The 27,662-nt window shown below is 39.4% G+C and overlaps 1 protein-coding gene across 1 annotated transcript; it reads left to right on the forward strand.

Moving 5' to 3' along the window:
- On the forward strand, positions 1-27,662 carry LOC104267065 (lysine-specific demethylase 5A; the record flags this gene model as incomplete). Its single annotated transcript, XM_009875201.1, has 19 exons — positions 1-106; positions 658-746; positions 3,818-3,976; positions 6,309-6,428; positions 7,505-7,663; positions 9,256-9,437; positions 11,202-11,364; positions 12,139-12,258; positions 13,529-13,723; positions 13,849-14,030; positions 14,297-14,421; positions 14,665-14,815; positions 17,926-18,043; positions 21,249-21,604; positions 22,127-22,265; positions 23,152-23,331; positions 24,757-24,918; positions 25,944-26,495; positions 27,519-27,662. Coding segments are annotated over 19 exons (3,402 nt in total), but the record flags the coding sequence as incomplete, so codon positions are not given.

Consider the following 27,662-nt stretch of genomic DNA (forward strand, 5'->3'; position numbering starts at 1 on the left):
ACAGAGACAGGAGAAATGAGTAGAAATACCGAACTGAAGAAGCTGCAGATCTTTGGAGCTGGACCAAAGATGATGGGGCTGGCATTGGGTGCAAAGGATAAAGAGGGTAATTAAATCTTGGGCTCATCGCTTTGTAAAGTAACGAGGCTGTTAAATCTTTCTGAATTTCTCTAGAGGCAAGATTATAGAAGTAAGCAAATCATTGTAACGGGAAGAAGAAAGCTAGATGTTCTAGGATTTCATTCATGAGAGAGATTTAAAGGATGCTTCATGTAACTTGGCATAGTTTCAGCTCTTAATTGTTATTGTTACTATACGTTACATAAAGCAGCTGCTGCATGAACTGAGTGATTGGAAGGGAAAACAGGATTCAACAATACTGAAACTGATTGTACCAGCTAAGTACACAAATTATCGATGTAATTCACTCTGTTTCCTGAGGCAGTTGGGGTCACCTGTGAGGGTAAGCAGAATGTTTTCCTAATCCCTGTTTATTTTAGATTGGCCAGGTATAACAAGGCATTTCTGCTTTCTTTGGACTGTCTGGTAGTTTCTCATATGAAAGTCAGGATACCAGGCTGGACATCTGTGTTGTTTTTGCAAGTTAAGTCTATCCTGATGTGTTATTAATAACATTTAACTATATTTTACTTCAAGATGAGGTTACACGAAGACGCAAGGGAACCAGATCAGAAGCATTTGGGATGCAGATGAGGCAACGCAAAGGAACTCTTTCTGTCAACTTTGTAAGTTTGACTTCTTTGCTGTCATTTCTGATAACAATAAGTTAATTGATTTACTAAGTTTTATTTTTTTCCTAAAACATTCCCAGCTCTCCCCCTCCAATAGATGAATGGGTGGAAATTGCAGCTGATGATGCTGTTATGGGAAGAATGAACAATATTTTGAAAAATAATCTATGCTCTAGGTTTCTGTTTTATCTTTTCAACAGGAAGAATGTTGCAACATGAATGTGCTTGCTGATCAGGGCTTTGAGGGCTTGCTTTGCTACAGACTTCATGCCTTTAGTAGCTCGCTTTCTGTTTGAGCTCTCCTTTGTAAAACAATTACAGTACTACTTCTCTTCCTTACAAGGTATTTTGAGGTGCTCCAGTACTTCAGGAATTTGATTTTTAGCAATTCCAGCTTTCATGTCTTTTCTGGTTGGAGTTTAAACTGTTACACAAATCCATGTGAGAGAAACTCCTACAGGGGAAAATGAAATATATACTGCTCTGATGTTTGACCATGGAAAAGCAGTGTGTAGTTGTTCTTAATGCCTTTTATTACTTGTGACTTTTTGCTCTTAAAGTGTTGTAATTTAGCATGTGTACGCAACCATGAATGAAGATGCATGGATGTAATGGCTTAAGAGTTAGACTCTTCACTAATAATTTAGCTATTCATTTTTTTTCTTAGTCTGAGAACACTTACAAGAGCTTATTTTAAATTTCAACCATAGCAGGCCAAGGCAAGGAAGCTGCAAGTCTCTGATAATCATGTTTGAATATGTGAAAATGCCTCTTGGACAAAAAACTGTGGGAGAAGTTGGATATTGTAAAAAACAGATCATTGTGCCACTGCAGCGAAGTTAGAATTTGTATGACTTAATTTTTTTTATTTGTGCTACCACTTCTAAGTATATGATGATCCTAGCCTTTTTAAGTGTTGTGACTGTTTTAAGTGTGGTTTAATTTAAAAGTATTTTATCTGGTCTCTACTGAAAACTACTTTTTTTTACTCTTTCCATCTACTTCTATTTATAAGACAAAAAAGTACGGTAGCAACAGAACCGCTGTTTTGGAACTGTATTGCTGTACCTGTAATGTTTTGAAATTCTGTGACTTAGTACCATTTGGTTCCATGCTTTTTTTTTATACTTACTACTTTCCTTGAAGATCTTTCATGTATTTGAAGTGCACAGGTTGATACATTAGACTTGTATAAATTTTATCTGAAAAATACTGTGCTGCTGCATATACTTACATGAAAGATCTTCAAGGAAAGTAGTATTTGAAGTGCACAGGTTGATACATTAGACTTGTATAAATTTTGTCTGAAAAATACTGTGCTGCTGCAGTTTTGTTTATACTTTTCCCTCATTCATTCATCTTTTTGTGAAATACTAATTATGAAATGTATTTTATCTATGTAAAATGCTAACTGAAATAAAAGAAACCTTTTTCTTTTTATCCCCTCTCCGAGATAAATATAGTTATATATTGTCTTAGTCTTACTATGTTTTGTTACATGGCTAGGAGGCTTATTTGTGATTATTGTGTAAACACAGATCTCTTTGTTAATATATATTTCAATGCAGTCTCTGTATTTAACAAGTCACTTGGACTGACGTAAATAAGATAGCATATGTTGTTATGACTTTGGGGAAAAGAGGGTGTTATCAGTAATAGATAGTGAGTATCATAGTCTCCTTTTATGAATGTCTCTTTAATGCATTTTTAGTTTTAGGAAGAGAACCTGGAAATGTCTGCTAAGGTACCCTGCAGCAAGAGCAACTAGTTTGTTATTTTTGGCATGATATTCCATGAGAATGATTGTGTAGATTTAAAAAAAAAAAAAAAAAAGAATATGTCTCTTAATAGAATTGCATTATTTTTAAAAATAGTTTTGTAAGAGACCTGAGCAATCTTCTTAAGTATATTACTGCATAGCTGGGAAGTTGCATACTTAACTATGCTGGCATGAGATGGGGTTGATGTCAGGTATAACACAACTGTGTGAACATATTCAGCTGAAAAGCACATGTTCTTGTGACATCTTGATGGAAATAACAGACCCCCAAAACCCAATCCCACCACTTCTGGTGTTATATTGAGCTGTGCGACGGAAATACACATAGCCTGAGTTCCTCAGTGACTGGTAGCTGTTGTAGCACAATTTGGAGCAAGTGTTATTTATGAAGTTCATGTTGTTAAGAATTTACATAAGATAATTTTTTAGCTGTGATAAAGTAATACACATTTTCTTCATTGAGATTGTTATAGATCTTCAGTGCTGTATTAAATGTTTATATTAAATTAAAAGTCCTTTGGGCAATGCAGGAAACAACAGCAAAGTAAATTTGAAAGTTACTTGCTAAGGTTTTCTCTTTGGTCCCTGAGAATATCTCCCAGTGACTATTATTCTTGTTGAGAGATTATCTTGGACAGACACCTGTGAAAATTGTTTGCTGTTGTATTGGGATTAATACTTCTCTCTTATCATTTGGAACTTTTATTCTTTATTTTGGAGAAAATGAGAAAGAAGTTGTTACCTTTACAGGCAGTTTCCTTCCCTTCCCCTTAGACTTTTAGATTGAAATCTACATTTGTGGATTTTCCCATTGCATTCCTATATCTTTTCCACTGCAAAGATAGTCACTGTACTGTTGCAAGTGATGGTGTGCGTGTTTCTGAAAATAGTTTTTGGAGATATTCCTCAGCCATGTGCTCTCTATAGGGCTTTCGTTTTAGTTGTTTTCCATAATAGAGGCCCAAAGAGACGGAGAGTATCAAGTTCTGCAAACTGTAACCTACTCTTTTGCTTTAGAGTAACATAAATAACTTTGAGTTATATAGAAAAACAATTTTCTAACTGAACTGTATAGTTATTTTTCAGCACCGAAAGTCTCCCTGCCCACCCACTCCCCATATTACTGCTTTGGAAGGTTGAAGCATAACCCTTCATTATTAATGCTTCTAAAAAAGCAGAGGAGCCTGAGTTGATGTTCAGTATATCAGACCTGTGTCTCGCATCCTTTGTGTACAAGTATTCTGGATGAAGAAACTTTTTTCAGCTTTTTCTTTTCTCTCCCTAGGTTGATCTGTATGTTTGCTTATTCTGTGGTAGAGGAAATAACGAAGACAAACTGCTACTGTGTGATGGATGTGATGACAGCTATCACACTTTTTGCTTGATTCCTCCTTTACCTGATGTACCCAAGGGTGACTGGAGGTGTCCCAAGTGTGTTGCTGAGGTACAGTTCAAGAACTACTCCAGCTTTCTGTGTACGCTTGAGTTCCTGGAACGGTCAGAAGGAGAAACGGTTCAGCTCCATGCCATTCTGTCCCGGTAGAAGCCACAGTTTTGTTTGGAATATTGTCAAGAGGAGCTGTGAATCTCCAGCTGTTGTTTCTTGGGTGATGAGAAAGAGAGAGATGGAGAGAGAAATGTTCCTTGTTTATTATACAGCCTTGTGACAGCCAAAACTTTGGCCTTAGTATGCTGAGAGCTAAAATCAATTTGATAAGCTGTTTGTGGGAAATCAGGGTGAGAAGTAGGATTGCGATAATTGCTGCAGCATAAGAAATAAAAGACATTTTGTAAACTATTAAGCGATTAAAGTATGCAGCTTGAGCATAACAGGGAGCTTTGATTATTGTGAAATCATTATGATATCATTCAGAATAGCTTGTAGCAGAAAGTGGAAGAACTAATCTAAAAATTTGTAGTTATTTTGGATGTGTTTTACATTGAAAAAGGAAGTCTTGAGGCTCCAAAAATGGAAGCTAGCTGAATTTTGCTGTTCAAAAAAGAAGAGCTATCAAGTTCCAAGAAATAGCTGATCAACAGCCCAAAGGCAGTGAATATCATTTGACTGGCTTAAGAAAACAAATTTCACAAGCTCAGGAAGTTGATAGATGTAGGATTCAGAGGAGAAAATCTTACTGTTTCTAAATATGTAATTTTGTGACTGGCTTTAACTTTTTAGACTGTGGTTTTTTCCAAAAGGAGCAGTTGGACACACACGTGTGTATGCCCATTTTCCCCCCACACCCTTCTCGGCTGTGGGCTTCACTTTTCTTTATGGTGGTGTAAAAATGGTTGTGCAGCCACATAACGAGGTGGATCAGCTTGCTGCTCTCTAACCCTTCAAGAGAGATCAGATGAACTCAGGAAAATGCTGTTGTGACAGAGGTGGAAATTCATAGTTGCAGGCAAGAGAGAAGATGCAAGTAACCCCTTGGGTTGCAACTCACAGAGTGGATTAAGCTACGTGTCTGTTGTTCCTTTAGAGAGCAAGTTCCCAAGTATTAGCGAACTACAGCAATCCAGTGTGGAATTTCTTCAGGGAATATGGTAGTAAATGTAGTAACTGCAGCGGTTTAAGAATATAAAAACTCACAAATCTGGCTACTACTGCTGCTAGTAAAAACAGGGATATGTTGTTTCCAAGGAAAAAAATATGCAATCAGGAAAGTTAAGGTGCCAAAAAAGTTGTTACTAGGAAATGATACAGAAAGTGCTTGAAAAATTCTGGATATGTATTGAAAGTAAGAGGAAAAAGGGGAAAAAAAATAGCTATATTATCTAATGGAGAGTAAACAAATAACAGAAGGAAGATGTTTGAAAGCTTAGTAGTACTTTTTCCCTCAGTTTTTACTTTAAATGTTAATTCTGCACAAATTCTTATTGTTAACAGCAGGGTGCTGGAACATAAGTTAGGAAGAAAGGGGTTAAGGGCTCTTTATATGTGTTCAGGTCAGCATTGTTTGACAGTGTTTACACATGTTGTAGATTCTGTGTTGCAGGCTCCAGTTAAGAACTACTTTGATAAATGTTGGGCATAGTCTAAGGATAGTTCCTCTTGAAGAAAAAGAAATTATGGATTGCTTGAATTCCCTTCCAATCCTGTTTTTTTAATGACTGAGCAGCTGACTATCAGATTCATGCCATGTTTTTGTTCAAATATGCCTTGTATTTATAAACATTGTGTAAGATACAAAAAGGATGCTGTAGAAGTGGGTGGGGAGCTTAGCTGAAATATGAAGTGGTATTTTTTTCACTCTTGGAATGAATGGGGATAGAACAGTGGAATACTTGGAGGTTTTCTGTCAGATGGACCATGTTTGCTTTTAGCTGTTCTGCATTTACTTTTTATTTCCTTTATTACTCCTATATACTTTCACAGCGCCAAATCTGTTTATGATTTGCTGACTTGATAAGACTGAAGCACTTGCAGCATTTGTTCCTGTGCAGTTGTTCTAAGGGGTGCTTGAATCTAATGTCTAAGAAATGTCTTAATGTGTAAGCATCTTGTGCACTGTCTTACTCTGTGGCTAGCAGCAGTCGATGACAAAACTTCATTTTGGACAGGAAAACAAAAGTGTGTAGCATTGGGGGTTACCCTGTTACATTCTGTACTATTAGTTCTGTTCTGTTTCTGTTGTGGCAGGATTTTCTCAGTTGAGAAAAACAGTCAAAACTAATAGCTTAAGGACTCAGATGGACACTGGCTTTTTTTGCTAAAAATGTAACTGTGTCACATTCTGCTGCAGGGAACAATATTTTTATGTTCTGTCTCCTAGGAATGCAACAAACCCCGTGAGGCCTTTGGATTTGAACAAGCTGTCAGGGAATATACTCTCCAGAGCTTTGGTGAAATGGCTGATAACTTCAAGTCTGATTATTTCAACATGCCGGTCCATGTGAGTTTCGTCTTTTGTTGTAATTCCTTGTAGGGGAAAAAGAGAAGAGATTTCATCTGATCCTGGATCTTTTCTGAGGCATCCTGTCTACTTTGTTTAGAGGCACCATAAGCTTCAAACATGTAAACGAGTGATTGAGCTTCCTGGCATCTGGTCTCATTTCAACTTTATTTCACCCTTTTCCTGTGATGGATTCATAACTTTATTGCTTTATACTTATGGTATACCTTGCCCCTTTTGATAAATTGAACAAAGTATCTTGTTCATGTATGGCAAAGTGGTCTCTCCTGCTCTTCCTCTGTCTTTTGTCTCATTTTAGTTTGTTCAGAGTATAAGTCATTGTTTTCTTCCCTGTTGCAGTCTTTCCTTCTAGACAAGTGAACAGACTTGAGTCTGTGTGATAATTGTTGGATTTTATTCTTCTGCATCTTGGCAGCATTTCTAAAACTAGCATTTTTGCTTTGGCACACCTCTGTGATTCCACTGTCCTGTAGACTGCATACAGCATCAAACTTCTACTTTCAGGGTTCTCTGGAAATTTATGAACATTCTTGTTAAAGCTTTTACCTTTTAAGGACTCCAGTTTATGACACAGCTTTGGGACACGGAGCAAAGCAAGGAACGAAGCTTGTTTTACAAATAAGCTTCATAAATAAATGCATATAAGAGTTGTAATGAGCTGTATGATGACACTCTTGAATACAATTATCTGTATTTCATTCCTGTTACTGAGAATTTCTGGTCATTATCCTCTGAAATAGTTTGGAATTTGGCTGCTGTTTGCTGCTTGGCTTCTACTCGCTGTCTCGTTCTCCCCTTTTTAGCTGTGCTTCTGGTAACCTCGTCTTCCGCTTGTTCATTCCATCCCCTACAATGCGGCATTCTATTTCTGTTATGTTGCAACCACTACTAAGGAATACAGACCTGACTGTATGATGTGGAAGAGATGGAGGGGAGAGAGGGAGTGGCCTTGGTGTTTGAAAATTCATGGGGGATGAGTAATGACTTATTGTTTGAGTTATGACTTTTATCTTGGGCCTTACCTGCACATACACTGATGTTTTTTCTGCTTTCAGATGGTCCCCACTGAGCTTGTAGAAAAAGAGTTCTGGCGACTGGTGAGCAGCATAGAAGAAGACGTTATTGTGGAGTATGGGGCTGACATCTCCTCCAAGGACTTTGGAAGTGGCTTCCCAGTGAAGGACGGCCGACGAAAGCTGATGCCAGAGGAGGAGGTGAGGAACAGGATATGCAAACTGACCTCATTCTTTGCTTTGCATAAGAATCCACATTAAGAATTTAGGTCAGAAATCAGCATGGATATTTTATGAAGAAGTTGCTCAAGGCTTTTGCGTGCACTTAGCAGTCCTTAAAAGTAGGACGTTAATCTGATACTTCAGGTCCTTTTACAGATCTGGTTGCTGGTATCTAAGCTGCTTTTGGTGATTTAAGTCACACATGTTCTGTATCCCTTGATCTTAACAGTCAGAGGTGTGCAAGTTGTTACAGTATGTCCGAGTATGGGAGACTGATAAGATTTTTTTTTTTTTTCCTTTCTTGTTCCCAACCTTTTTATTATAGCATTAGCTACAGAAACATTATTCCAGCCTCCTTAGGAGGCTTGTAATAGGTAAAACAAACTAATTGGATTTAGCTTGTTTCTCTAACTGTGCATACTGTAAGAATTAAAAGATCTAGACACCACATGCTATTACAGAAAGTTTTGTGAAGAACATCTGTTAAGTACGTAACTTATTTTCCCTCAGAAAATATTTACTGTAGCATTTAAGTTTTTCCAGCTGCTTAGATATTTAAATTTAGGTGAAATGACAGTAAAGGTGTCATTTTGTGATTACATAGCCCCAAATCAATTTAAACTGCTCACCGGAAGAAGTAATCCTGCTCACTGTTGTCTTCCACCCATACTTGCACCTTCCTACCTGTACATTTGTTGACTATGCAGTGCTTGTATAGTTGCTTAGTGAGTCAGACTGTGGATCTACTTATATGGAAATAGTAATTTTAAAAAAACCCTTTTCTAGTCGGATGACTTAAGTCATCCGACTTACTGCATTGTCTTTATAGCGTCAGAGCAAAGGAAACATCAGGAACATGCGGCTGACGAGTCCTTTCAGCAGCTACGGGGTGTGCCTAAACTGACCGTGAATCCGTGCTAACAGCTTTTTTTGAGGTGGAAAGTAGACTAATGTTAAAGCACAGTAGTGAGCTTTTAAGGCAGTCTGGATTCCCACTTTTTGTATATATTTTGTGTATTTGAAATTAAAAGTGGGATAGCTTAACTGGTGATGCCGTCTTCTCAGAAATCCTTCCCTTTAGAAGACTTTCTGAGGTAATATATAAAGAAGATCAAGATAAATTGCAGTGCTCTAAAGTAGGTCTTAAAAAAGCTGAAACAGTAACATAAAATTCACTGTGTATTTTAGTCTTAAGTTATCCTATTCTATTGAAGATTTCTATCCATTGTTCTTCTAGTGTTACTGGTGTTTTGTTCTATCAAAAAGGCATGAAACCTATAAGCTTCGAGGCATAAAATAAATCAAAGCCTAAGTATGCAAGCCTCGATCCAGAGAAGATGGGCTATCTATTTTGAAATCCTAAAACTGGCCTTAAACATTAGTCTCCTTAATTGCTGACTAGGGTGTTTAAAGAATTATTTCCTAATTTTGATGCTTCATTGTTGCAGAACATTGCCCACTGTCTACTATAGAAATGGATAGGCTGATCTCTTCCTTTGTACTTTCCTGTTCTGGAGTTGGTATCCTTACGTTCTTCTAACTTGTTGAGAATTTTCTCCTTTCGTTGGCAGGATTATGCGCTTTCTGGTTGGAACTTGAATAACATGCCCATTCTAGAACAATCAGTCCTTGCTCACATCAATGCAGATATCTCTGGCATGAAGGTACCTTGGCTGTACGTAGGGATGTGCTTCTCCTCATTTTGCTGGCATATCGAAGATCACTGGAGCTATTCCATCAACTACCTGCACTGGTATGGGCTCTCCTTTGTCCATTTACCTCACACTGCCTGGTTTGCTGTTGGTAACTTTGTAGTTCTCCCTGAAAATACCTACACACACTGCTGACATTTTTAACCAAAGAGCTAAGTGCGATGAGCGGGCCATATTTTTAACTGAGGCTGATTAAAAGCAGATACAGGTATTGTTTAAATTACTCTAGTGTTTTTCATTAACTGATTAAATATTTTGCATTGCCAAAAATCCACTGTCACTGCAAAATCATGCTTTAGAGGCTCACATTTACTAAGAAAGCATTTGGTTTTGGACTGAATTTCAGTTCACTGCTTTATGATTTAAAGTTGTTATGCCCCTGTGCTGGAAACACCTAGTGACTTACAGGCATCAAACCCGACAGTTCAGCAGGAGATGTGGATGCAGAAATACTCCTTGTCGAGAGAAGAGGAATGTGAAAGTAATTCTGACTTTCAGAACAATCCTAGAAGTGTTCTGGTGTTCAGCATTTGTGTTTGAAAAGAACCGTGACAGGTGAACTACTTGCACTGTAGTCTTCCCAGTTCATCAGGCTCAGTCCCAGTCTGTGGAATGGGGCAGGAGGAAGCAGCGGGAAGCGCTGCTTTAGAAGGGAAAGTTTGTTGTACACCTGGTAAGGATGAGCTGATAGCTTTTAGGCTGTGGTTGCATGTTTCTAGAGATGCATGTTTGCTAGTAAGATCTGGTCTGCAGGTTCAAGGAGGAGAATTATATTTGTTTCGAGTTCACTTCTGTCCTCAGGATGTTAGTACTAACTAGATGAGTTGTGGAAGGGTTTCGTGTCGGCTGATGAATTCCAGCAGCCCAATAGCAAGAGTACTAGTTTACTGGAGTGTACTAGCTGTGTCCTACCAGCAGGTGTCACGGAAGCCTGCAGGAACCACAGAAAATGCTGCTCTGTGCCTCAGCTAACTTTGGGAATGGTTGATGAGAAGGTTATTAATACAAGCTAAATAGTGCTATGGAAACAGTTTCGGCTATTTCAGCAGACTATTGCTTGTATTTCTTAATGAAATGAAAATTAAAAGTGAACTGCAGCACTAGCGATGCTAGAGCATTACAATTTATTTTCGTTAAGACAGGACTGGAAAGATGAGAGTGATGTGTCCTCAAGTAAGTTTCTGCTTAGTTTTGGTCTCGTTAATCTTTTTCTTCCCTTATACTTAGCTAATCCATATTATTAGGCATTTATTATCTTAAGAGTCCAGTGGACAACTGGTTTTCAGTAATTGAGGATGTATATTAGAAGGATTGCTTAAGTCTCGTTGTATTGTCTGGTAATTTTTCTTTCCACTTCTGATTAGCTGGTACACTGGTGCCTTGGTTACAGGAATATGACAGTTGCAAGACTAACGAAGTGGAGGAGAAACATGATTTCTCTTAAACGTTAGCAGTGATGGCCCGGGTTTTATTTTTTTTAAACCTGGGGTTTTTTTTCCCCTAAAGGAAAATAATTGCCCATTTTATCCCTTTAAAGGATAGTAAATGACAATTATCTGAGGATTGTCATGGCAAATCTGCTGCCAGGTATCTTGAGAATTGTGTTGTAGTTTAATTGATTTCTCAGATTAGAATGATACATCCTGAAGAAGGTGGTTGTTGATTAAAGATATTTTTTGTGTCTGTATGCAAAATACTTGGCTTTTGTGGACGGTGGTGCTAGATTTGAGGTATACACTGCAGTTGGGCAGCAGTGTTACTTTCCTTTAAGTAATGTGTTTATTCCTGTGCTTGTGTCTTGTCAGGGGAGAGCCAAAGACATGGTATGGTGTGCCCTCTCATGCAGCAGAGCAGCTAGAAGATGTGATGAAGGAACTGGCTCCTGAGCTGTTTGAATCCCAGCCTGATCTCCTGCATCAGCTGGTCACTATTATGAACCCCAATGTGCTGATGGAACATGGGGTACCAGTGAGTAGCACATGAGCACTTTTTACATAAGTACTCCTCTGCGCTCTCCTCATTCTGTGCCAAATTTGTGTAACAGCGGTTTGGCGTGATTCTGAAGAATTTTCGTGATGGACATTTACGTATTCAATTAATAAGCTGCAGGGTAGTTTATAAAGCTCTTTTCTAGAATCTCCTCTAAACTTAACATGAGTTTTTAATTATCTTACATCAGAAGCAAGTGTGCCAAAATTCTTGCATAGAATACCTTATGGAACAAGTGTACATTGTGTTACACTTAATTTTTAATTAAAAAAAAACCCCAACATAAAACCACCTTGCCATAGCAGCAAGTTTGTCTGTAAAATGCTTTTAATATCTTATGACTGTAAAGTACTTGTCCTGTGTTCAGTAGAAATCTCAGCATTAAAAACTGCTTTTTTGAGCAAGCATAACTGACTGCAGACTTTTAAGCTGCAGTCACTTGTTCACTTTTGCCTTAAGATAAATTGCTTCCCTGGCAAATACTCCAACAAAGCAAACCATAAACTGTTTCCAGAAGCTTTTGCACAAGAGAATTTTCAACTGTTAACTTATATATCCAGGTTTGGTTTTAAGTAAGGCTGTATATTGAGGATTCGTTTTAAGAAGACAGAACCAGTTGTTATGACTTTGGGGTAGCTATATTGCCTGTGATGTTCTATAGGTAAAGAAGGTGTGTTCAGAAGTCTTGTAATTATCTGTCTTAAACTCTGTTTCAAGTTTCTTTTTTTTTTTCTCTCTCCTCACTTGTATTAGGTATACAGGACCAACCAGTGTGCTGGCGAGTTTGTTGTGACTTTTCCTCGTGCCTATCATTCTGGATTTAACCAGGGATATAACTTTGCTGAAGCTGTGAACTTCTGCACTGCTGACTGGGTCTGTTCTTTTGTATATGCCTGCTGTGTCTCTGCTAAGTGACCTTTGCAAGGAGCGTGTTAGCAACTTAATTACCTGAAGAAAAGTCTTTTAAGTTTCATAGCATATTTTATGTTTATATGTCCTGGTACGGCAGTTAAAGGCTGATATGAGTTTCCATTACACAAAATAATTTTAATGAATACATAATTTCAGGCAGCTTCAGACTGAAACTTTGGCATGTCATCTTCCTTTTTAAGTATTGATCTAACCAAAAAGTGACATCTTGCGCTACCTTTAGCTAGTATTTCTGTGATGTCTCTTTCTAAATTTGCTACAGATTAAGGTAGTGTGTTGAACAGCTGATGTCACTTGAATATTGCAGGTAGGCGTATAACAGTCTTGTTCTTCTTTTGTGCCAGTTCACTGCACCTTCTGATCATATTGGTGTGTGTTGTAATAGGGAACCCACACCAGAGTATGTAGCTTATATGGATTCTTCAGTAAATTATCAAAAATGTGTACTATCCCTATCTGGGGTTTACAGTTGGAAGTTATGACCTCGTCTGTGGTTTATATATGTGTAACTTCTTTTTCGTTACCTTTAAATAGGAATTTTAGTCCTTAATTGGAGGATTTTAGTTGTCATCAGAAAAATTGTGTGCGGGATTGACAGTGTGTCAGTGTTATTTTTCTCCTCCTGTGCTCAGGATTTAATCTGTGTAGTCTCTGTGAAAAACAGCTAAACTCACACCAACTGTGTGAAATTTCCTTTGCTTATGCAAAATGTAGCCAGGATCTGTGTAGCAAATTTATCTATAATTTTTTTTTTGTTTTTTGCTTTAAAAGGCACAAAATGAGTGATAGCACTTTTGGTTAACTCTAGGTATTATGTCCAAGCAGTCATATCCAGAGGGCAGCATGTTCACCTTAGCGTAGACCAGAGGATTTCTTTCTGGTGCCATTTTGTGTCCACTGGAAGTAAGAAGAGCTTAGGGAAACTCTTAAACTTGTGTCTGAAAGTTAGGCACCTAAAGTTTTGGCAGATGCCCTCTCAACGTGGATGTTCTCTTCCCCAACATGGATATCCTCTTCCCCAATACGAATATCCTCTTTGCCCTCATCTGTGATGTGATTTAAGGTTATTTCCATATGCTCGGTCCAGTAAGATACAACTCGTCATCTCAGTCCCTTCCCAGGTTTTGTCAAAAGAAGGAAAGCAGGAGCTAAGAGATTGTCTTGAAATGTCTTTTACCAGGGTGATAGCTGTCTTTTTTTTTTTTTTTTTTAGCTTCCCATCGGACGTCAGTGTGTAAGTCATTACCGAAGGCTGGGACGTCATTGTGTTTTTTCCCATGAAGAGCTGATCTTCAAGATGGCTGCGGATCCGGAGTGCTTGGATGTTGGTCTGGCTGCCATGGTCTGCAAGGAGATGACTCTAATGATAGAGGAAGAGACGCGGTTAAGGGAGTCTGTTGTACAGATGGTGAGGAAAAAAGACAACTCTTCCTTTGCCTGAGAAAGAACTTTTGCTTCCCCCTACCTCTTTCTGGTTTAGAGTTTTTTAAGCAAATGTCTACTTTTATCACGATGTTTTGTTTTTTTTGCTAGGGAGTGTTGATGTCTGAAGAAGAGGTGTTTGAACTGGTTCCAGATGATGAGCGTCAGTGCACAGCTTGCAGAACCACGTGCTTCTTGTCAGCTCTTACATGTTCCTGTAATCCTGAGCGTCTGGTATGCTTATACCATCCGTCTGATTTATGTCCATGTCCCATGCAGAAGAAGTGTCTAAGGTACACAGGATTTTTTTTTTTCCCCCCACACACTTTTCTTCCATATCCAATAGTTTGCTGGAAACCAATGACCAAATACAAAATTTGGCTACATTTCTCTTTACGTAAAGAATATTTTTATCCTCTTTGCTTGTTTCTTGGTTCCAAGGCACCAGGTATTATACATGTCCTGTCTTTCTGGCCTTATTTAAACTGGAAAAACTCAATATAAGCAACATCTTGGGTCTTGTATGGGCATTAATACTCTTTCTGTATTTTCCTTCCAGGTACCGGTACCCACTAGAAGACCTTCCTTCTTTGCTGTATGGAGTGAAAGTTAGAGCACAATCTTACGACACTTGGGTCAGTAGAGTTACAGAGGCTCTGTCTGCCAATCTCAACCACAAGAAAGGTCAGATTTCTATTGTTCATAATAGGATGTCCTGAAACTTTGTTCTGTGTTCTCATCTAGTGAGAGAAACACTGAGTATTGCTTAGTGGAAAAAAGAAATTAACTCATATCTGAGTGTAATGCAACTCATTGCTGTGCATTTCAAATTGAACTAGCCTGTTAGAACCTCGATTCAAGGCCTTTGAAGCAGTCTAAAATCTCCATTGTTTTTGCATACAAATTACATATGTACTGTTGTTGCAGATGTGATCGAGCTGAGAGTAATGTTAGAGGATGCTGAAGACCGGAAATATCCAGAGAATGATCTTTTCCGCAGGCTCAGAGATGCTGTGAAAGAGGCAGAGACCTGTGCTTCAGTAGCACAGCTGCTTCTGAGCAAAAAGCAAAAACACAGGTAGGAGAGGCATTTTCTCAACTGTTTGTCTTGTCTGTTTTGTTACTTGATGGGATTTGGAAGTGTAAGAACACTGAGATCTCGCTGCCTGCAAACTTCTTTCAGCCTTTCCTGCCCTTAGTGCTGTGACTCATTGAGAAATAGGGGAGGCAGATACAGAGACACAAAGGGCCAAGAAAGTGGACTCGGATGGAATGTGTTAAATATATTCTTTTCAGCTGCCTTGTCTCCTGAAACATGAAGTTGTTTGGAGAGGTTGTGTGTTTGGTCACTGATCAGGTGTTTCTCTGAATGTTTGTGGGAGAGTTGTAGGGAGAGGCAGCTAGAGAAAAAGAATGTGACAAAAGTAAGTTAACATGAATGTAATTTAGGTAGTGTGGCTAAATATGTAGCTTAAAGCTATGGAAAGAAAGTATGTTAAAACATTGGATTGCTGTTGAGAGTTAGGGCTGGGACAGCCACTGAATGCTGACAGATGCTCTCTAACCCCTCTCCCTTCCCAAAACGGGAAGGGAAGGGGAATAAAGCAGAGAGACTTACAGATTGGAAAACTGAAACAGCTTTAGTAAAACAGTAATAGCACTATTAAGGAAATAATAAAAATAATGAACTACATACACGTGCGATATTGAACCTGACTGCTTCCCCTGACAGCAGTCACCACTGATGTGACAAGCACAGTTGTGTCTTCTGGTACAGCATTTCTCAAAAAAATTTATAGTTTTGCCAGCTGTTCTCAACTTGCAGAATGTGTGGTGATGCTGGTGGAGTTATTGGAAGATGCAAAGGAGATTTGTCATGTCAGCATCGACTGGGACAAATGATCTTGCGGAGCAGAACAGTGCAGAGAGCAAAACCAGTCTCTTAATTCTTGGGAATGACCGTGGAAGGCAGTCATGTGTGGCTGAAGAGTAGTGGCCTGCCTGGACTTCTGGCATTTTAGACTCCCTTGGTTCTCTGTGCTGCCTGGTTTGCCTGTGGCAAGGTGTTACTCTGTCCCCTGGCCCTACTTCAGTGATCTACTGGATGTGTCCTCTTGTTTTGCTGTCATGAGCCTTCAGCAGTGGGTTCCTCCTCTCCTATGCATTCTATGTGCTGCATAAAAGTCCCATAGAAAAAAAATTGATTAGGTCTGTAATTCTTGTGCTGGAAGTTGTACGGTAAACTTCTATAGCTTGCATTTCCTCTGTTGAGTATAAGGTTTGGCTTTGTAGCTTGCTGGATTTTTTGCATCTCTATTTTTTGTGTATGGCTTAAGATTTTCCAAGGGAGGGAGTACAAAAGTAAATACCTTGTTAATTATGATACCGAACTTTGCTACGCAGAAAGTAATGCATAACATAATTGTTTGAATTTGAACACTAAAATGTTACGAGTTACACCACAAATCCAAATATAATACCTGATGTAATTGGAAAACTATTATAAAATAGAGAAGCGTTTTTGCTGTATTTGAAGAAGGCTCTCCTGTTCAGTTTTTATTGCTTGCAGGATCCTACTGCTACAGAAGTATGATCACTTAGAACTTTGGGCTGGGTGAGAGAAGCAATGCTGCAGGGATTGCATTGCCCTCTTCCTAGTGAAATTTAATTATCTTGGTAGCTCCCAGGTCTTCCTGGTCTGCTGCTTCCTCCTCCTCCTACTGTTGGAGTGTGTCGGCTTTCTCTCAACAGACTTGCTTTCAGTTAATTATTTGGTGGATTTCCAGCACTATCCTAAGAAACCCAAGGGGTAGAAAGATTTGACAACTTTCAATGACAGATGTGGTCTAAAGCTGAAAGAATTACCATGGAGCAAGCAAAAGAACTTGTGTATACATCTGAGGGCTGTTGTATGCTAAATAGCAATATGTTACAAATTTGAAGTTTGAGGAAATTTTTTTTAAACCTTCTAGATTAATAGTGTTAGGAAATTTAAATACAGAGGTCACATTCAGCTGCTTTTTTGACATTTATTTTCCTATTTAATATGTTGCGAAGGATCACATTTACACAGAGGGTAAGATTATTAAAAAAGTAAATAAAAAGTGCGTGTTCAAACAGAACAATTTGTCAGGGATTAAATCAGAAATAAACTCATAGTCAAATGTAGCAAAAGAAAATCCTGTCCCTTACTCATCTGATGATTTATAAACCTGAAAAACAGGTAACATGTAGCTGTGAAGGTGTTTCTGATATTCCTGCCCTTTAGCTCTCTGCAGTGTGTCTCTTGGAGCGCTGTGCTCTGTTCACTCTCATGCAGGAGTACCGGAGGCACGGCAGGTCCGGTGTAGCCAACACTCCTCACTGTCTGTCTCAGCAAGTCAGAGCTTGCATTATTTATTTTTTCCCCTCTGAGTTTTAGATAGCATGTAATTATATTTGATCATTAATCTAAATTTTACTTTTGCAATTTTAAGTCTGTGGGTTGAAAGATTGAATTGCATTTTTCTGTAAAGTTTCTGTAGTAATAAAATGTAGATTCATTAGCAGAAATAACTCTTCAGTGTTTAAAATCTGTCCTGCTTGTGAAGTTCTTGTGCCTGCCAGTGATATGTATACCAAGGGTTTAATTTGTGCGCAGCATCACCGAAGTCTTTTAACACAATCAGTGGGCTTGTTAACACCCACTTCAATCGATATTTAATGAAAGTGTCTTTGCAGATCATGTCCTACTCAATAGCAGTCTTCTGTTACAAGACCGGTTTCAGCAGTTCTCTGACTACAAGAGTGCTCTAGAAAATAAGACTTCTTTTCAGACCTTATTACTCTTAGATATCTCAGTCTTCTTGTCAGTGCCCGTCACAGTACTCAACTTCTTGAGCTGCCTAAAGTAGGCTTTTGGGGGGCCATGTTCTTTTACCAGTTTGGAACAAACCAAATTTGAAAGTTACCTCGATACTCCTACCTCTGAAGAGCAGAGTGAATTCTCTTGAAGATGCTTAGAGGAATTACATTAAATTTAGTTCTGAATATTTTGGAATTCTTCTGGAATTTGATGGTTTTTCCAGTTCTCAAGTGATGAAATTTCACTGGTAATTTCTCAGTAATCTTGATGGCTTTCTGTCACTGTAAATCCAGAGATCATCTTATTTCTCACCTAATACTCTTTAATTATGTCCATTCATGTAGCAGACAGAGCCAAGATAGTGGCAGGACACGGACCAAGCTGACTATGGAGGAGCTTAAAGCATTTGTACAGCAGTTATTTAGCTTGCCCTGTGTTATTAGCCAGGCCCGACAAGTAAAGGTAAGTTTGCATCTGCTCCTCAGATAATGTCATGCTTTTTATTTGCTCTGTTTTTGTGGTGTGTTTCATTTAAAAACAGATAATGTTGCCTAGTATAAAGGTTTTTGTTTTTTTTTAAGAAATGGTTCTGCAGAGATAGATTTGAATGAGGTATTTAATTTCCAGTTTCTAATGTAAAGCAAATAGCTGCTTTGCAATATCTTTGGCCTCAAGAAAGAAAGTAAAAGCTCTGGATATGCGTAGTTCAGTGTCTCCCTGCTTTACTGGGTGACTTTGCTGTTGTCACTGAAGTTTTACTGATGCCGTGTATTCTCAAACCAGGGCACAGTCTCTCCGTAATGGGATGGCAACATGTATTTCCTGCTCATTTGCAAGCATGTTTTTAAGGGAGCAGTGTTGATGTTTCTATTTTCATGCTAGTGTAGTTGTAGCAGCCAAATAGATAGGGCTCGATTTGGTAGCCTAAGTGCGAATGTGCAGTGCCCTGTGAGATGCTCTGAAATATTCCACCTGGCCCCTGTTGCCCTTTTGGAGGAATACCGTAGCTCTTGGGTAGTAGTCTCGGACAGCGTGGGGTATTGTACGCAGGGGTTAGCATTTAGGCAAATGTGCAGAGCACTTGAGTGCTTGTGGGTGCATGTTTGAAGGTGCCTGCTGCAGTGGGCACCACAGATGTGGTGGTCTCACTGAAGCTAAACCAAGAGAAAAGGCTCCTCCACACACCTGTCGCTGGCCAGGTGGCCCAGTTTTATCTCTGTGAGCCAGTAACTCTTATTGCAGCACCATTAGTGCTATCTGTAGTGGTGAAATTTCCAGTTAAAACCTTTTATATGTTTTGGTAGAAACTTGTAAGTGTGACATTGGTGTGCTTCTTTAGGGGAGAGGGAAAGCAGAAGCACATTGGGAATTGTTCTGTAAATAGTTCTCAGCCTTGCTTTCTGAGTTGCAGCCCCCTTAATCTGTATGCATGGCCTGCATTCATTGCCCTTCATATATATCTTTGCATGTGACTTTGAAGGAATCTAGACTAATAAGTAATCCAGGTCATACTGATTCCCCTGGCTGCTATTATCGTTTATCACTCTGGCAGCCTGTATCATAGCAAGTGTTTTCAGCAGCAGTCTTAATTTGTTTCTCTGTCACTGATGATGAAATGTTAAAAAGTGATTCGCCTACTAACAGACTTCTAGAAAACTCCTTCAAGACACATCCTTAATAAAAATTTTTTCACCTTGAGAAGTGGTTCTTGAGATGTATGTTAATCATATATTAACACACATGATACAATTTTAAGAATGATATTCTGTAGTGATAGATTGAGGGCCTAAAACTCTAAACATTACCATATATGCAGCTACTGCTGCCTAAGCAAACCTGTAGTTTAAAAATAAGTAGTCTTGTCTGAGAAAGGTCTTTTTTCCTTCAGTGTTTACTAGTGTTAGTTATGTCCTCCTTCATTTATGAAATCCGTGTTAAGTTTTCTCTAGTAGTAGTTGGGTGTTGATATCACAGAGAGACTTTACGTGGCACTTTTGTTGTTGGCATGTTGTTGCTGAGGTACCTTCAGAAAACTGCAGAACTCTGGGGTAGGTGTTTTCCAGGCCTGTTGATGCTGATCTTTATCCTTCAAAGACATTCTTTAATGTGTTTCTCAGCAGCTAATAGAGTGGAAGGTATACCATCATTCTCATATGGTAGAATGATTTTACTGTGCTATATTCCACATACAGACCAGAAATATTTACTAATAATTATTCACGACATTTTATCATAATGTATTAATAGACCTAGAAGATTGTTCTCAAAGGAGTTTTTGGTTTCTAATGTATTAAAAAACCTGTTTCTAATTAAGACATAATTTATGGATTAGAGAGCTGCAGGCATACAATAAAGTCAACAGCTTTTATTTGTGTTTTTGTCTAAATGTTTTTTTCCCAACTAGTCTCTCTTCCCCTTGTCACCCAGCCTTAGAAAATTGGTTCCATTAAAGTACTCCTTTCTGTACATGTGTATGTTATTGAAGCTTCAACAGAATCACTAGCCAATAAGATAAATATTATCATTTTTCTGATTGCAAATCACAGTCTCTTAGTTTCTGAATGAAGTCAGATAATGATCATTTATGCCTAAGCACTCACTAACTTTAAGCATGGCATTTGAAAGCAATTATCCATCATAATGAATTGCAAAATAATTGTCATGTTGGATGATGAGTATTTTCTAACACAAAAGACATCATAATTATTAAACTGTAATAATTTACTGTTGTCACTGTGAAGCATTCAGCATATGTTTCCTAAATGAAAATCTTTATAATGGGGATCCTGTTCTTTTTTGTAAATGCCTTCTGGTTTCTAGTCAGTCATGAAAAACAGCATTAGACAGAAAGAGCAGAAAGCTAAGGGTTAGGAAATGCAGGCTCTGCTCCTCATTGTGCCATCGACTTGCTATTGGAAATACCCGTCTTCTTGTAAGAGACTCAAGAGTAAATCAATTGAGTATACTGGTATAATGTCCTTGATTGAATCTCCTACAGAGATTCTTCCCAGCCTGTTTGCTGTCTTTTATTATTTATTTTTTTATTTAATTGCAGTGCTAAAACACGAGGATGAGGACAACTGCAGCAGAGCAGTTGCATTTCTGTGAAATTGACCCCTTTCCTTAGAGGGTTTTGCATTTTCATTTCTTTCCTTTGTGCAGTAAACCCCTGATGTGCTGAAATGGTGGGCCTGCTTTAGGAAACGGTCATTTCAAGCTATTGTTATTTTCATGCTCTTTTGGTATTCATGTCCTCATACGAATCCGGCTGTAATGCCCCTGATGCTAGGCTGAAAGGACAATCTGTTTGTAGAAGTCCCCTTTCCCCTCACTATTTTAACATCAGTGTTAACCAGGCAGTGCTTATACTCTGTTTTGTTGGGAGCTACAGTCTGTTGCAGTTGTAGTATTTTAGGTGCAGAGTTTGACGCAACTAATATGCCTAGCCTACGAAACATTAGGCCACCAAATGAGTTTGGACAGTCCGTTACTTACTGTGTGTCAGACCTGATGACTTGTGACAGCTAGCTGGCATTGTGTGTAGAAGCTCTGCCTGATGACGTGATGATCACATAGAAATTCGCAGCTCGCTGATCCCTCGGACGCTTTTCCCCTTTGATTCTGGGGGTGTTTTTTCCCAATTGATTTGTGCTGTATGTTGCTTCAGAATCTGCTTGATGATGTGGAAGAATTTCATGAGCGCGCTCAAGAAGCCATGATGGATGAGATCCCAGACTCTTCCAAGCTGCAAGAGTTGATAGACATGGGCTCTGGCCTTTATGTAGAACTTCCTGAACTGCCAAGGCTGAAGCAGGAACTGCAGCAAGCGCGGTGGCTGGATGAGGTGAGGTCCACCCTCTTGGATCCCCAGAGGGTCACCCTAGATGTGATGAAGAAGCTGATTGACTCAGGTGTGGGCTTGGCACCGCACCACGCTGTGGAGAAAGCCATGGCTGAGCTGCAGGAGCTGCTTACCGTCTCAGAGAGGTGGGAGGAGAAGGCCAAGGTCTGCCTACAGGCCAGGTGAGCGTTCCTTTGCAAACTCTTCTTATAGATCATGCACCTCTGGGATTCTCAGCCCCTTTTGAGTGTGGTGAAAAGTAGGGGCTTTGACCTGTGGTGCGTTGTTTGGGGTTTTTTGTTTGTTTTTTACCTCCCAGCAGTTTGATTGCTCAAGAGTTGGATTTCAGGTTGTTGATGAGTGGTGGAAGAGTCAATAATGTTGCACAGTGGCAGGAGGCCGTGAGTGGTTCTGCTGTCTTTGCTGTTCATCCCCCTCAACAAAGAACACCGAATATGCTGCACAAGACAGCTTGCTTGATGTTAAGGATTTCTGATGCCTTGCCCTTTTGAACTTGATTGTGCAAAGTCTATCAACTTTCTCACCTTTCCTGTTCCCTGGTAGCCAGTAGCACCCTCCAAGAATAGAGCCATGGTGTCCTGTACTGCAGTGCAGTGGAAGTTGCTTCACCAGCCTGTCAAGTTTATGGCTTTAGTTGACTGGCATTTTGAGACAAGGCTGGAATTGGGTTTTTCTTACTCTAGACCACGCCAAAGTATGATGGCTCTGGAAGGCATCGTGAACGAAGCAAAGAACATCCCTGCTTACCTGCCCAATGTGCTGGCACTGAAAGAAGCCCTGCAGCGGGCTAGAGACTGGACAGCCAAAGTGGAAGCCATTCAGGTAGGGGTTGCAGTAGGGACTGGAATCTTCTGCTTGCATCCTTTTATTTAGACAAGATTTTTATTCCTGGTCCCTCTACGCAAAAGGGTGACCTGGAGGGAAGTCTTACTATAGCTGTTAAAAATGCTTACTGTAGCTCATGTGCTTGAATTTCTTTTTGTGCTGCTCTTTCCCAGTTGGCTATCCAATGGCTAATTCCCTTCCTTTTTATATGTTTCATGGGGGATGTAAAAGTCGGCAAATTCATTTTGATACAAATGTAACTCTTGAGGATATTTGGTATTGGAATGGTTGTCCGTATTGTCACTGGAAATACTTAGCTGCAGCAGCAGATGTTCTGCTCACAGGTCTTCAATTTTGAAGCTGACTATGGAAATGTTTGTTTGTTTTTTCTCCCCCAAAATGCTATAAGTTTTAATGTCACCGATGGCCAAAATTTTCTATCTGAAATAGTTCATTAGTCTCCCCTTCTATTTGTCTACCAACATAACTTGATTCAAAAGGGACATGACTGCTGTGATATTTCTAGGTGTTGATCTCTGGACTGCAGCTGCTATTCTTATATCAGGTTGGGCAGTGAAGTGAGAATTTTAATTGATTTCGCATCAGCCCCAATACAACTCTCAGATATAGTAGTTTCTGTTAAGCAGACAGCATTTAAGACAACCATCTAGAAATGGAATGTTGTCTTATTCCCTAAGCTAGTCAGCCATGTCAGAATGACATGTATGAGAGAGTTTTTTAAAATACCAGTAAGATGGAAGCATTGTCCTCCTTTCCTTTCCTGTGGAACTCTAATATTTTAGTCCATGACAAGATAGTGTATAGCTTGAGTGAAGCTGGCTGCTGACACAATGGTGAAATCGTTGGCTTTCTTTCACCGCAGAATGGGAGCAACTATGCCTACTTGGAGCAACTGGAGAGCTTGTCTGCCAAAGGCCGCCCAATACCGGTGCGTCTCGATGCCCTGCCGCAGCTGGAGTCACAGGTGGCTGCAGCGCGTGCCTGGAGAGAGCGCACGGGAAGGACCTTCCTGAAGAAGAACTCAAGCTACAGTCTCTTACAGGTGGGCAACAGAGGCACTTCTATGTCAGCCTTCAGAAACTCACCTTGATGTCCTTCTGCGGTCTGGAGGAAACAGCTGGTTCAGTTACTGTAGATTACAGCTCCTTTTTGATAATATTTTGTAATCAAATACTTCAGTTATTCTTGGGTGAAAAGTAGGAAAAAGTCAGGAAGTCCATATTTAGTTAGTCTTCCTTTATGTATAGACAACCTCAACTGTTACTTTTGAAGAAACTGATTAAAACTTTCATTTTTGGGAAGGATAGAAAAGGATTTATATATTTACAGGAGTGTAGAAATGTAGGCCTGAAATAGATGTAGAAACTATCTTTAATTAATGGATGTTTACCTTGTTTGACTGCTTAAATTCTGAGAAAATAGATTGGATAATTTTTCTTACAGTTAAACAGCTTATAAAATAAGTCAGCTACTGTTTATTTCATTTCAGTGAATGTAGTCATTGTTTTAATAAAAATCATTCATGTGTTTGAAGATTTATCACATCTGCTTGACAGGCTTCCCTTTCCTATGGAAAACAATTTCAGTTCTTTCAATGCTTATTTGTAGACTGTATTTCTCAAACTCTTACTTTGTTGCTATTCTCTGCAGTTTGTCTTCACTTCAGAACCAGACAGAATCCTCTCACTGTGGTTTTCCCTAGTGCCATGTGAAGTGCAAAATTACATCTAGTGTCTCAAAGGGGATACTGCTGGTCCAGATTTTTTTTCTCTGTATTTTTTTCTGCCTAACCAGTTATTTAATGTATTCTGATTTTGCATTTGACCTTTTTCCTAAAGGTATCAATTTGAACTTCCCTATATGTAATTTAATTGGCTAGATTTTTATATTTAAATATGCCTTTCAACTAATCAAGATTGCTTAAAATATAATTCTTGTCCTTAAACATGCTTTGCAGCCTCTCTGATATTAAAAGTCTTATAGCATGATTTTTAGTTTTGTTTCAAACACCAGACTGGCTGATGTAAATACGAAATCATGGCAGATCTTGAAGACTTGCAATTTATTAAGGCTCTTAAAGTGAATGTTAAACTACTGATATACTACATATAGTATTTCAGTTAACTATATGTATGATAGCTTAGTCTGAATAGATCTTGTAATGTAATCGTGAAAATACAGCGTCTCTCAAGTTGACCTGCCATATCGCTGTGGCCCTGATTACATTCAGATTCTTACGTGTGAAGTACTTGTATTCTTTTCTGTTTATTTCTCCTCTTCCTAGCATTAATTGACAGATATCAAAGGTGTTAGATTGCTGAGTATTTTTTGCTCTCTGATGATTGTTGCAATTCCTTTATTAGATGTTCTCATGTATGTTGCTCGAATTATAAAGTTGTAGGTAAGAATTCTTTTTAGTTCTGGACATCCTCGCCTCTGATGGTGTCATTTTTCTTGCTGGTTACAGGTTCTGAGCCCTCGGACTGATATTGGTGTTTATGGGAGCAGTAGGAATAGGCGAAAGAGGGCGAAGGAGCTGATGGAAAAGGAAAAGGAGAAAGATCTTGACTTGGAATCCCTAAGTGAACTGGAGGATGGGTTGGAGGAGGCCAGGGACACTGCAGCTGTGGTAAGGAGCAATGAAAGGTGGTGTCTCCTGATTTGTGGGTTTGTCTCTAATCTGTGTAGAAATCTCATGAATAAACTGGTAAATGAATCTCACTGAAACAAATATCTCATAATACAATGTTTGTCACAAGAACATAGCTCAGCTTTAATTGCAGTGAGAGTGGAGGGAAGCACAGTTCAGAATGTAAGTGCTGGTATTTAATATGTATTGGGCTATTTTCTAAGTCTTAAATGCTCTTGACTTAATATCCATGGCAGTTCGTCTAATATTAATAACCTTTATTGAAATCCCATCAAAATAATGTGAATGATGTGCAGCTCTACCTTAAACAGTACCAAGATGTATTTGGTCAGGTTGATCTTTGAGGGCAGCCTGTAAGTGCTTGGTCATAGAAACTAGGCTTGGGAAAATGTTATATTTAATTCCTCCTTGTTGAGAGGATATTGATGCAGCTTATAAAAAAAAAATTTGCTGTCATCTGGCTACCCTTTCTCCAGGAACAAAGAAAATATATGCAGGCTCATTAATGTGGCATATACGCAGTCTATTTTACCTTAATATGCTTTGTTATAGTTACTCGAATGGTGGAAATGTGAGTTGTTGCAGGAGATACGTAGTCACTCAGATGCTCCTGATGCTGAGTCAACGTTGAAGCAGTGCTCAGCTGCATTGTCCTGGTAGACAGAACTGGTTGTGACTTCTTTCCTGGAGTCAAAACCTGTTCTTCTGGTGCCCTTATGACAGACTTAATTACAGACTTAAGAAACTTTGTAGATATGGACAAGGTTATCTGAATTTGCGTAGAGTATCTGCCAGAAGGACTGGTGGAGCAATGAGTAATTGAGGAGGAGGTATTTTGACTAAAGCTTTAATTGGATCACACAATTTCTCAATTATGGGGTAGTTTAACTGGGATGATCTTTTGATATATTTGTTATGGTGGGTTTTATTTTCCCTATGTTGATAATAAAATGTGATCTTTTAGCTGTGAAGGTAATGAGCTGTTCTTTGTCTTTGCTGATTAGGTGGCTATATTCAAGGAACGGGAGCAGAAGGAGATTGAAGCCATGCATGCTCTCAGGGCTGCTAACCTGGCCAAGATGACTATGGTGGATCGGATCGAAGAAGTCAAATTCTGCATCTGCCGCAAAACAGCAAGTGGGTTCATGCTCCAGTGTGAGCTGTGCAAAGACTGGTTTCATAGCGGCTGCGTGCCCCTTCCCAAAACAAGTTCTCAGAAGAAGGGCTCCACTTGGCAGGCCAAAGAAGTGAAGTTTCTGTGTCCGCTTTGCATGCGCTCTCGAAGGCCACGGCTTGAGACAATCCTGTCACTGCTGGTGTCCCTGCAAAAGCTGCCCGTGCGGCTGCCGGAAGGGGAGGCCTTGCAGTGCTTGACAGAACGTGCCATGAGTTGGCAGGACCGAGCGCGGCAGGCTTTAGCCACTGACGAGTTGTCCTCTGCTTTGGCTAAGCTTTCTGTACTCAGCCAGCGAATGGTGGAGCAGGCAGCGCGGGAGAAAACGGAGAAAATAATCAGTGCGGAGCTACAGAAAGCAGCAGCTAACCCAGACCTACAGGTAGGGATATGAATATCTTACTCGTTAGCATGTTCATCCTTCTTCAGTGTGTTGAAATGCCTTGTATTTCTTAGAGAAGCGTAGAGGAGAAGGGAGGGCAGATAAAGGCTGAGAATTAGATGTACCAAAATGACCCAGTTCAGTGCTCCTAAGGCAGTGTCTGGCTTCAGTCAGTTACATGCGGCTCCAGGAACAGGCCTGTTGCTATCAACAGCGAGTGCAAAGTAACTGTTGAAGGTTCTTGTAAGAATCATAGAATGTCTTAGGTTGGAAGGGACCCTGGAGATCCACCTTTCCTGCCGTGGGCAGGGATACCCTTAACTACACCAGGTTGCTCAAGGCCTCATCCAACCTGGCCTTGAAAATCTTCAGGGAGGGGGCATCCACAACCTCTCTGGGCAATCTGTTCCAGAGTCTTGCCACCCTCGTACTGAAAAATTTCTTCCTAAGATCCAGTCTAAACCTATTCTTCAATTTAAATCCATTTCCCCTTAATAATAAGTAGCAGCATGGGTTCAGATCTAACAGCTGGTTTAGGGCCTGGAGATGTGTGAAGCAGTGGCTGCTTTGGTGTCCAAATTCCATTTCCCTCCTGACAGAATTGAAGCTCTTAGTATTTCTGATTTCACATGGATTGCCATTCTCAGGCATTGAGAGTGTCTCAGTAAATGTCAGTGAGGACTGTAGGCAGGCACTGGTATTTGTAGGGCTGAGCTCTTCATCTTGAACTTGGAACCAATGATCAGATGATGCTGTGGTGAAGAAGTTTGTACGACCACAGGCTAGAATTTGGTAGCACTGAACAGCAGTATCTAGATCTTTCTAATCGTTATTATTCATAAATATGAAAATAAAAATTGAGTAGAACCTTTCTTTTCCTTAGTTATTTCTCTATTTTTCTTCACATCTTGCTATAACTACACTTTTCCATGACTGTCCATGGAGCCATCATCAGGCCAAAATAACTGCTGTTTTCTTTGTCAGTAAAAGATTCTTCTGGAAATTTTATTGTTTCATTCCCAGGGACACTTGACTAGTTTCCAGCAATCAGCCTTTAACAGAGTGATAGGGAGTGTGTCCTCATCCCCACGGCAGACTTTGGATTATGATGATGAAGAGACAGACTCTGATGAAGACATCAGGGAGACGTATGGCTACGACATAAAG

The sequence above is a fragment of the Apaloderma vittatum genome, unplaced genomic scaffold (genome assembly GCF_000703405.1).
Source record: "Apaloderma vittatum isolate BGI_N311 unplaced genomic scaffold, ASM70340v1 scaffold19518, whole genome shotgun sequence".
In the NCBI taxonomy this organism is placed as follows: domain Eukaryota; kingdom Metazoa; phylum Chordata; class Aves; order Trogoniformes; family Trogonidae; genus Apaloderma; species Apaloderma vittatum.